We start from the raw sequence: 12132 nt of genomic DNA on the forward strand, positions 1-12132 counted from the left end.
GCCCTGGATTAGCCGATGCTTCCAGCTCAGAAAACAAGCAGGAAACCTACAACTATTGCATTCTCACTTGCCCTTGAGCACAATAGGAAGGGGGGAAGGAATAGCTCAGTGGTTTGAGCATTGGCCTGCTAAACCCAGGGTTGTAAGTTCAATCCTTGAGGAGGCCACTTAGGGATCTGGAGCAAAAATTGGTCCTGCTAGTGAAGGCAGGGGGCTGGACTCAATGAGCTTTCAAGGTCCCTTCTAGTTCTAGGAGATTGGTACATCTCCAATTATTACCTTTATTACCTAATAGGCATGAAAAGCACCATGACATGTCACTGGGGGGGCACTGTTGCCTGAAGTGCAGAGGGCCCACATGAAGTTGTAGGCACCATGTGGGTCTCACATCAACCCTGCCTGCATTTGTATGCGCATCTTACCAATGTGTGTGAAACCATCATTTTTGATTGGACAAGACTCACATGAACCGGTAGCCGACTTTCTTCAGTACTGAGCCTCACCTCTGCTTGGTGGTCCAGCAAAGGCCAACTCTAGCAAACTTCAGGGCACGGCACAGATATATTAGGATCTGATCCTTCAAACGCTGCCAGGCATAATAAATGTAGTAGCAGACACCACACTACTGAGAATACTGTTACACAGATTAATAATATTCAGAGACCCCAAGCACTGCAGAGAAACAGATGGTCACTACAATACGCACTACACCTGTAGTAGGGGCTTGCAAGATTGGGTCCCTTCTGGTTTTGCTTTTGCCTGATTTGTGTTTTGTCTATTTTATTCCTTCCACATTGACTGCTCCTGTTTCTGTAGGCGGCACCAGTTACTGAGTGCTATCTATAGCGGCTAGTTTTATATCCGTTATGGTTGGTTTGTCCTTTTTTAATAGCTGATCTAAAAATAATGAATTGAAACAGACTACCTACAAATCAATACTAAAAATAACTAATATAGACTGTGAGACACACTCTAGGCCCAAGCAGATGCCTAAATACAGTAAGACAAGCCCACACAGCCTGTTGCATGGCCACACCCCACAGTCACATATACTGAGAGGCAGGTGATCCAATGCATAGGATCAACTGGATTCTAGTTCCAGCTCCACCTCTAGACACATCACCTTAATACGCCTCTCTTTCCACTCCTTCCCCCACGCCTCGTCTTGTCTAAAATGTAAGCTCCTCAGGGCAGGGTCTGTCTGTGAGTATGTTTGTGTTGCCTTGCACAATACGGTCCGTATATATTTGTCAGGGCATCTAAGCACTACCATGCTACAAGTAATAAATAATAATAACCTATCACATAATTGCACGTGCAATCAGGGAACGTGCACATTCAATTACCCACTTTGCACACGCAAAGGATCGTTCGTTCACCCAGATGCAGGATTCCGGGTGTGCTCATGTTTTGCGCCCTTCTGCAGTAATGCAGGGCTATGAAAATCTGGCCAGAATTTTATTCATGCCTGAGTTTACCACTTCTGTTAGGCTAATCCAGAACCGTAACATTATTTGAACATGTTTTGTGCATACTCCACCTGTCACCCACTCTGTCAATGACACTTCCTTTTATTCGTTTTCCCGAGCCAAAAGAAAACATTAAGCTGTGAATCTAGCTGACAGAAATGTGTTTTCCCCTCCTTTTTGACAATCATTTTGCCATCTCTCGTGACGAAGTTCAAGTTAGCCCAGGCATGCCTGTCTCCAAGTGACACTCAATGACTGTAAGTGACTTGTCAGAACCATTTTCATTTTAGATTTCAGTGCAAAGGAGACGGTCATTGAGTCAAGACATTACGGAGCATGAATCACTTTGTGATTAATAGATCATATCTTAAAGGAGTCCAGAAGGTTGCTCTTTCCCACATGCTGTTGCGGGAATGACAGCTCATATGGGTTCACTGTCCCCGACACACACACACCTCCTTGAGTTGTGTGGCTTTCCAAAGAAAATCGACATGAAGTCAGAGCTAACAATAATGCTTGACATTGGCATGCTCTAAAACACATGCTGATGAACTAACAATTTAAAAATGTACCCTGGTGCAGCATTACCCTCTTACCATGGGAGGAGCCTCATTAGCTACTGAAACAGGGGCTGTGAGGTTGTCTCTCTCCATGGTAGTCTGGCCCCCCCTCCTGAATAACTTTACTGGAAGAGAGACTGTAGGGTAAGAAGGTGCCTGTGACAGTGACACTAGAATAAGGATGTAGCTGGGTCCCAGGCCTGAACTCCACAGAAGCAAGGTCCTAGGCACTCCCATTAGCACAGAGCACTAACAGAACTAATGGCATTTTCCAGCCTTCCAACACTATCACCCTGGTTTAACCAGGAGATTTTCAGTGATCTGAAACTCAAAAAAAAAAGTCCTACAAAAAGTGGAGACTAGGTCAGATTACAAAGGATGAATATAAAACAACCATCACAACTATGTAGGGACAAAATTAGAAAGGCCGAGGCAGAAAATGAGATTAAACCAGCTAGAAACAAAGGATGAGAAGAAAACATTCTACAAATCCATTAGAAGCAAGAGGAAGACCAAGGACAGGGTAGGCCCATTACTCAATGAGGGGGAAAAAACAATTAAAAAAATGTGGAAGTGTAGTGCTAAAGAACTTATTGTTTTAGTTTTCACCAGAAAGTTTAGTAGCAATTGGACATTTAACATGGTGAACACCAGTGAAAATGAGATAGGATCTGAGGCTAAAATAGGGAAAGGACAAGTCAAAAATTACTTAGACAAGTTGAATGTCTTCAAGTCGCCCAGGCCTGATGAACTACTTTCTAGAATATTCAGGGAGATGACTGAGGAGATATCTGATCCATTAGAGATGAAATTTGAAAATGGAAAGATTCCAGAGGACTGGAAGAGGGCAAATATAATGGAAATCAGGACAATCCAGGGAATTACAGACCAGTCAACTTAACTTCAGTACCCGGAAAGATAATGGAGCAAATAATCAAGCAATCAATCTGCAAATACATAGAAGATAATAAGGTGATAAGTAACAGTTAGCATGGATTTGTTCAGAACAAATCGCGTCAACCCAACCTAATAGCTTTCTGTGACAGGGTAACAAGCCTTGTGGATTGGGGGAAGCAACAGATGTGGTATATCTTGACTTTAGTAAGGCTTTTGATACTCTCACATGACCTTCTTATAAACAAACTACAATACGCACTACACCTGTGGGAAATACAACCTGGATGGAGCTACTATAACGTGAGTGCATATCTGGTTAGAAAACCATTCCCAGAGAGTAGTTATCAACGGTTCACAGTCAACTGGGAAGGACATGCTGAGTGGGGTCCCGCAGGGATCAGTTCTGGATCCGGTTCTGTTCAATATCTTCATCAATGATTTAGATAATGGCATAGAGAGTACACTGATAAAGTTTGCGGATGATACCAAGCTAGGAGGAGTTGCAAGTGCTTTCAAGGATAGGATTAAAATCCAAAATGATCTGGACAAACTGGAGAAATGTTCTGAAGTAAATAGGATGAAATTCAATAAGGACAAATCCAAAGTACTCCACTTAGAAAGGAACAATTAATTGCACACATACAAGATGGGAAATGACTGCCTAGGCGGGAGTACTACGGAAAGGGATCTGGGAGTCATAGTGGATCACAAGATAAATACGAGTCAACAGTGTAACACTGTTGCAAAAAAAAAAAAAGCAAACATCATTCTGGGATGTATTTGCAGGAGTGTTGAAAGCAAGACATAAGAAGTAATTCTTCTGCTCTACTTTGTGCTGATAAGGCCTCAGCTGGAGTACTGTGTCTAGTTCTGGGTGCCACATTTCAGGAAAGATTGGACAAATTGGAGAAAGTCCCAGGGAGAGCAATAAAAATGATGGAAGGTCTAGAAACCAGGACCTATGAGGAAAGATTGAAAAAAATTGGATTTGTTTACACTGGAGAAGAGAAGACTGAGAGGGAATGTGATAACAGTTTCAAATACAAAAAGGTTGTTACCAGGAGGCGGGAGAAAAATTGTTCTCTTTATCCACTGAGGACAGAACAAGAAGTAAGGGGTTCAAATTGCAGCAGTAGAGGTTTAGGTTGGACATTAGGAAAAACTTCCTAACTGTAAGGGTGGTTAAACACTGGAGTTACTTAGGGATGTTGTGGAATCTCCCATTGGAGGTTTTTAAGAACAGATTAGACAAACACCATCAGGAATGGTCTAGTTATTACATAGTCCTGCCTCTAGTGCAGGGGACTAGACTAAATGACCCCTCAAGGTCCCTTCCAATTCTAAACGTCTGTGATTCTAAGATCATACTGCGTGGGCATGAAAGTAATTCTGAGTCTTTTTTATATATATTAACAATACCTAGCTCTTATATAGCACTTGCCATCCGTAGATCTCAAAGCTCTTTACAAAGCAGGTGTCAATATCCTCATTTGACAGATGGGGAAACTGAGGCACAAAGCGATGACGTGTCATGCCCAAGGTCATCTGGTAAACCAGTAGAAGAACTGCAAGCAGAACCCTTTATCATCCTGAAAGCCAAGATTTCAGGGCATGGGATTGCCCTATGAAAATCAAGACATACCAGGAGGGGGTGGGAGGAACGGATTGTAAAATAGTGGATTAGATTAAGAGTTCTCATCCTACAGGCTGAAACCCCAAGAGGGGCACATGGACAGGTCCAGGTAGGCACAATCACCTTTCCTATCTGTCTGGTTAGGTTGGGGCAGGGTGGGTAGGATGTCCTGAACATTTTGCTGCTGTAACCTGGAGGTCACAGTGTGAGAAAAGATCTGGACAACTGTATTAGTTATGTGTACAGCTAATGAGTGCATCCACTGTTACTTTAGCTGGGATAAAATCATTTTGATATGCCCCATGCTTTAGGGCACAAATCCAATGGCCAGCTGGGAGCACAGGAACATAGGACTTGTCAGAGTGGATCAGATCCAAGGTCTATCTTGTCCAGGATCCTGCCTCTGACAGTGGCCAGCCCCAAATGCTTGTGAGGTATTCCGGACCCCGTAAAGGTCTAATCCTGATCTCAAAGAGTTAGAGATCAGCGAAAGCCCAACACACAAGCTTTAATATCCCTTCCAAAATTTGTTATAATTAAAAACAACAACTCTGGATATGCCCCACATTCAGCTAAATGCCCAATCCCTTTTTGAATCTTGTTAAGTTCTTGGCCTCAGTGACTTCCTGCAGCAACCCAAAGCTATCCAATGGGCAGGTGATCCCAATGGTTTATTACAGGTTTCCTTCCACCTGCCCCATGAGCAGCTGATAGTGGGCTGTGTCAGATTCAGAATACAAAGCTGATCTCATATGGCAATTCGTATGGTCCCAGGGAGTTGGATAACACGAGAGCCCTTGATCTACTATTCCCGTGACATGCAAGCATAACTCCCATGCTTGTCAGCGTCATCCTGAGCTACTAATGTGTATTGACAGTAGACTACATCCTTGTGTGTAATCTGTAGATACCCTTTCTCTTCCAACCTATTGCTTATATAATGTCCCATGCTGCAAACACAAAAGGAGAACAAACTGTCCTCATAAGCTCCAAAGTGACAAGCAAAGTAAAATTAAATGAACCTTCTGAAAGGACCTGTCACCATTATGCAGAATGTTCATAGCTTTTAGTCTGTGATTTTTAACAGCACACTAAGTTTCAGCCCCTCTAAATAGGCAACTCTTGAATTTTTAAAACAGATATATTTAGCCAACTGCTTTCCAAGGTCCCAAATAAAAAAAAGATACATAGAGTATCTGCTGCCACCTTGTGGTTATCCCAAAGATCTGTTTTGTAACAAATAAACCAAAGGTTTCAGAGTAGCAGCCATGTTAGTCTGTATCCGCAAAAAAACCAGGAGTACTTGTGGCACCTTAGAGACTAACAAATTTATTTGAGCATAAGCTTTTGTGGGCTACAGCCCACTTCATCAGACGCATAGAATGGAACATATAGTGAGGAGATATATATACATACAGAGAGATATATACATACAGAGAACATGAAAAGATGGGAGGCTAATTAATTACGATGAACTGTTGTCAGCAGGAGAAAAAAAAACTTTTGTAGTGATAATCAAGATAAACCAAAAGTGTATGAAAAGTCAATTGCCAAGCAGCTCCCTGTATCAGCCCATGGTGATTGTGGATAAGTGTGTTTACCCTTGGAGAAGTCATCAGCTTTAATGTTCTGGATGTAAATGATTTCATCGGTTAAAATATCATGTAATAGGGTCAGCATGAGGCCAAGCCTCTGAGACTCACATTATCCCTCCTCCAAGCCACACAAAACTCAGCTGCCAAGATCACCTCATTGTTCCATTAATCAGATACCGGCCCTCCACTGCATCAAGTGGAAGGTTCTTATCATCCTCTAGCATATGTCCATCCCTCCCTGCTTTGTCTCTTGTCAGTCACATCATGTTCTCTGCCCCACCAGCAGTGGGGTGGCCTCATTTAGCTGATTCTCCCACAAGTGTCTTTGCATTTTCTTTCGTGCTAATCCCTGTACATGGAGCATCCTCCCTGCTCTGATAGGACAGGCCATTTCCTCTCACCAATCAATCCCTCCTCGAGACCCACCTCTGCCTTGACCCCTACAAAACATTGGTCAGTTAATAATCACTAGAAAGGGAAGCAGCTGGGGAATGTTTATACTTTTTTTAAAAAGTCGGTGGCAAAGGGATACTAGCAGCGCTTGGGCCAGCCAGCACCCTGCCAAGCCTACTAGAACACAGTAGCCCATTACCCCGCTCTTTGTCTTTCAGGATAGAAACTGCATTTTCCGTTACCCTTGCACAGTGCATATGTGATGGCCACCGTCTTGGCTGCTACCAGGGATTGAACCGGAAACCTCCAGGGCAAAAAACTTAAGTCTGCACATTTTAAGATGGTGGGTAGGCAGTATAGCTAACACCTGGAACAGCCTCACAATCTAGGTGCAGAGGGACACACAGCACCTCACCGAGCAGTGGGTGACCCTACACATTTGGGGGGAGGAGGTCCCTCCAGCAGCTGGGATATCTTGGTCAACCAGACCCCTCTGCATTCTCCTTCTCCAGTCCTGCCCCATGCAGAGCCCTCAGTCAGGGTGGTACCAGATGCATGGGGCAGTTCACACCTCTCAGAGCTATTGCTTCAGGCTGTCTGCAGACTAAGGCTTAGTCTACAATAGCAACTAAGTATAACTACGTAGTTATACCAACCTAACCCCTCCACAGACAGTGCTGTGTCGACTGGAGGGCTTCCGCCTCTCAGGGAGGTGGATTAACTACACCGATGGGAGAAGCTCTCATGTCAGTGCAGGTAGCATCTTCACTAAGCACTTCAGCTGTGCAGCGCTGTAAGTGTAGACAAGCCCCAGGCAGATCTCTCAGCCTCAGTTACACTCAATTCATATTTTCAAGCTTTTCTTCACAACCATGAGAACTTACATGTCTTAAATTCTGATATAATCACATGACTCCAGGTGCTGGAGCCCTAGGCACAGGCTGATATTGCTTGTGTCTTAATCCAGCCCTGGCATAGGGGTTATCATTTGTTCCCATGCTGTGTTTTTATACATTTGCTGAAGGAAACAGGTAACTTTACAAGTAATTTTTGAACCACTTGCAGGAAAATTGGGAAACACTAGCTTCCACCCAGACTCTCCAATATGAATTTCACTTGTCCAAGAATGGGCCTGTGAGATTCCATATGCTGTTACTCCAGACCCATTTATCCATTTCACATGGATTGCAAAGTCCAACTCTCGAGACTGGGAAGGGACCCAAATTTGTCCTTCTAACAAGCTTCCCTGTTATCAAATCAGCTAACTACATGGAACGTCTGTGCTTTGAGGTAACTGAATGCTGCTCTCTGCACAGCCTCGGGGGCAACACGACATCTCTTCTCACAAGACAGGGGCCCATGGAAATCTCAAATCACCTTGAGTCACAAACTGGATCCGAGCTGCTGCTAAATTTCCAGGATGAGAGTTTCTCATTCTGATTGACGTGGCACTGGAGATAGCATGATCTAACTGAACAGCCCAAAGGCCCATTTTTGTTGTGCATAGTCATGTCTGTAGCATTTTTGAGGTTTTATACACCCTGCACATAACACCTACTGTAAAACGCATGGCGTGAATGTCCTCTACAGATGTTATCTGGCTCCAAGGACAATGGCAGTCACATAAGAATTCCTAGGATTATGGTATATTGAAGGCTGAGGCCAATATGCGCAACCTAAAGAGCTGTTTTTACCCCAAGGTATGTTTTCTTTTACTGTTCAATGGCATTGAAGGCAGCCCTTTTAGCTTATCTCCCTTGTACACTAGAATCACTATGAAAACAGAATACCCACCCCGCTGCCTGTCTGCACAAAGCCCATGTAAAAGGGGGTTCAGAGACTGACCCAGCTGCGGGATACCTCCACCGCGCCTTCGCAGTGGTCGTTCCACCCCCTGGAACTTATCAGCTCTTGTTGACATTCAGTGACAATGTTGGGCAACTCAAAGTGCTTGCAGATGCTTTGTTACGCAGCTTGCGTGACCCACTGCTAACACCTGCCTTTGCTCTCTGATAGGAGGACTACAATCAGCTGAGACCCCTCTCCTATCCCAACACGGATGTGTTCTTGATCTGTTTTTCTGTGGTGAACCCTGCCTCTTACCACAACGTCCAGGAAGAGTGGGTGCCTGAACTGAAAGTCAGCATGCCGCATGTGCCTTATGTGCTCATAGGAACACAGGTAGCTACTAACTGGGAAGCCTATTGACCCGCACAAGGGGTCTGGAACTCTATAGCCAGGTGGGCCTTGTGAAACCTCAAAGCCAGGGGGAACTTACCCAGATTGAGGTTTGGCTGCAGTCCCGGGGTCCCCTGAAAACTCTGCTGTTCCACACACACCTGCTTCCACCCTGGCAGACCTGATACCAAACTTGCAACTCAAAGCAAACCTCAGGGGCTGCAACTCACATGAACTGAAACAAGCAGGCTTCCCCAAGCCCCATGCAAACATAATGCATCTAGTTGCCCAACCCACTGAAGGATCACTCTGTGGGTATGTCTACACTGGAGCAGGAGGTATAATTCCCAGGTCAAGAAGACATACCCAGACTAGCTCCGATCGAGCCAACACACTAAAAATAGCGGTGTAGCTGCAGCAGGGCAAGCAGCAGTATGGGCTAGCCACCCAAATACAATCCCGTCTGAAACCCTAGATACATACTCAGGCTGGCGAGTCCACCTCGCTACTCACACTGCCTCGGCTGTACTTCTGTTTCCCGTGCACTAACTTGATCAGAGCTACCACAGCTATTTCATGCAGGAAATTACACCTCTAGCTCCACTGTACCCATATTCTGTATTAGGGGCTCCTCAATATCACTGTGATTTTTAACTAAGCTTTAAATTCATTATATTTTTCTGGAGTGGGGAAGCCATTCCCATATTACATCCCCCAACATTCACCCCCTTCCCTGAATAGCCTTCCTGGAGCCAACAAGGATTAACCACCTCTTTAGAGCCAACACAGCTCCTTCTGGACCAGCCAGTCCTGCTGAGAGCACTTTCTTCCCCCAGAGTTTACCTAGGGATTGTCAGAGTGGATAAGACCCATAATCCATCCAGTCCAGTATCCTGTCTCTGACAGTGGCCAGCACCAGCTGTTTCAGAGGAAGGTGTAGGAACCACAGAGTAAACAGACTGGCAAAGCCAGGTCATGGGCAGCCAGACCTAGTGGTCAGAGCCAGAATCCATAGTCAGGAGCCAAGAGTCTGCTGTAGGACATCAAAGGCAGGAGACAAACCACAAGTTTGTAACCACAGTCAGGCTGGGTCAGGATACTAGAGTGTCAGAGGCAGGAGACAAAGCATAGATCAGAACCACAAGTCAGAGGTCAAGAAGCTGACACAGGGGAGCAGGAAGCACACAGTCCAGAGCAGGCTGGATCCCAGGTGTTCAGACAGCTTCCTGTTCCTGGCTTAAGTAGGGCCAGAAGGCCAATCAGCTGCTCTGTGGCTCCGCCAATAGGATGTCAGGGGAGGAGCCTTAAACCAGGGCTGGGCTTCATGGGTCCTGGGTCAGCAGCTGTCCGCAGGCTACCAAGAGGAAGGTTGAAGCATGGCCGCTCCTGTGAATCCTGGGTTTGAGTCCTGTGGGTCATGACACAGATGTGGGATAATCTGCCCACCACATTCAGTCTCATCCTGATCCCAAATAGTTGGAAGAAAAAGACTGACCCAACCCAGAAATCAGAGCCAGATCAAGTATTATTGTTGTTCACTCTCAAGCTGCGGAGCAGAGTAGTAGGCACATGACCACCAGTTCAGACCTGTATTTTTTGTTGTCATAATCGTTCTCCAAATGTCATCGGACATCCCCAACTCAGAGGGTCCCTCCTGCCAAATGGGGTAGCCATGAGCTCTGACCTACTGTCGAATGGTCACATTAAGGTGGAGACATTCTGTAGAGCTGGGTTTTTTTAACATCAATCACTCTGTTGCCAAAACATTTGTGAGATTCAGCTAGGCCAGTTCTGCAGCAACAGCTAACTCACCACACACTCTTTGTGGAGGGTCTAATCCTGCCAAGTACCTCCTGAGAAGCACTGAACCCCTTTGGTGGGAGCTGAAGGTGCTCCTGCCTCCTGCAGGATAGGGCCCAAGCCTATACAAATATTTGGAGAAAAATCAAGGTTTGCCAAATGAGGAAAACTTTTTTTCAAACTTCTAAAAGGGTGCTGCAAATAATGGCAAGTTAGAAATACATTTCAGCCTTTATACCAAGATCTTTTGGAGGCAGTTTTGCACAATAGCATTTCACTGGGCAATTGGTATCCTACTTAATCCATCTTTACTAAGATGTAAAAACTCATATTCTCTTTAAAAAAAAAACCCGCAGGTGAGGCAGTCAGAGATTAATATCAAAGTGACCCACAATTAAATGTTTTGTTTCAGTTCAACAAACCAAAATGTTTCACTTGGGGCAACCTGACCCAGAACTAAATACTTAATTTTAACAGAAAATCAAAAAAAAAATCTGCAAAATCTAAATTTTCCTCGGGAAAATTTCAATTTTGCAGAAATTGCATTTTCCATCAAAAAACATTGATGGAAAATTCCCTACCTGTTCTCAGACATAGAATTAAGCCTATATGCTTCTTACACAATCCTGTTTTCTCTCTTTTCTGCTTTGACCAGAAAATGGAAAGGAGACATTGAGGCCACATGTGTGTGCATATACACAGGGAGGGAGAGAGAGAGAGAGAGAGAGAGAGAGATTATGAACCAGCTTTTAAAAAAAAATTATCATCTCTAGTAGGGGAGAAATTGAGCGTGTCACTGAAATATTCATCCTAGCATAGGGCTCTGGAGTCAACTCATCCACAGGAATGTTGTGTTTAGTACTGCGTGCGTGTGTGTGGTTCTTTTTTACTGCTAGATTGATCTTCGAGATGATCCGAAAACTTTGGCTCGACTACTTTATATGAAGGAGAAACCCCTCACTTACGAACATGGAGTGAAGCTGGCTAAAGAGGTATCATTGTTTTGCATGACCCTATTGTTAGGACCCAGGCTGCAGAGTAGTTTGGCCATAACTTTAGTTTCTGTATATTTCACTCAAATCCAATTCTTTCATTTTTTCCTCCATTTTCACTAACTTGGGTCCAGACTAAAACCTCAACTCCAAACACACTGAATTTTGCACCTTTAAGCCTGTCTCTATCATTACCTTGATTGTTCTGCAAACCCACTAATAAATCTCTGATATATAACAAGCACACTCCATACATGAGACATCTGAATGAAATGAAACATCTAATGTTCTTATGTTTGATTTAGGATCAGCCACTGCAGTGTTTTACCATATTTGGTCATAACAAAATGGATACATAACAGGTTGTTTTACACATCATGATAAAACAAACTGTACATTGTGGATGTTATTCATTTATGTGAGCCTATAAAGACATTCCGTGGTTTTCCTGGGAGAAAATGGACATCCGTGTTTGGCAGAGTAACATTAGTCACTGCCAAAAAAAAAAAAAAAAAAAAAAAAGAATCGAAACCTACAGAAGCTGCATTTAGGCTGCAGAGATGGGAATGAGCTGGAAAATTCTCATCTGTACTGGAGCTGTCCCAAAGTTTCAGT

General features: G+C 44.1%; 1 protein-coding gene across 1 annotated transcript in view; it reads left to right on the forward strand.

Annotated features, from left to right (window-relative positions):
- The window catches only part of RHOJ (ras homolog family member J), a 70327-nt gene that overhangs the window by 55200 nt on the left and 2995 nt on the right, over nt 1-12132 (forward strand). Inside the window, exons 3-4 of the mRNA XM_045016697.1 lie at nt 8564-8728; nt 11422-11517. Coding sequence (XP_044872632.1) covers nt 8564-8728; nt 11422-11517 — 261 coding nt within the window. The remainder of the gene's footprint in view (nt 1-8563; nt 8729-11421; nt 11518-12132) is intronic.

This window comes from Mauremys mutica, chromosome 4 (assembly GCF_020497125.1).
Source record: "Mauremys mutica isolate MM-2020 ecotype Southern chromosome 4, ASM2049712v1, whole genome shotgun sequence".
NCBI classification, from domain to species: domain Eukaryota; kingdom Metazoa; phylum Chordata; order Testudines; family Geoemydidae; genus Mauremys; species Mauremys mutica.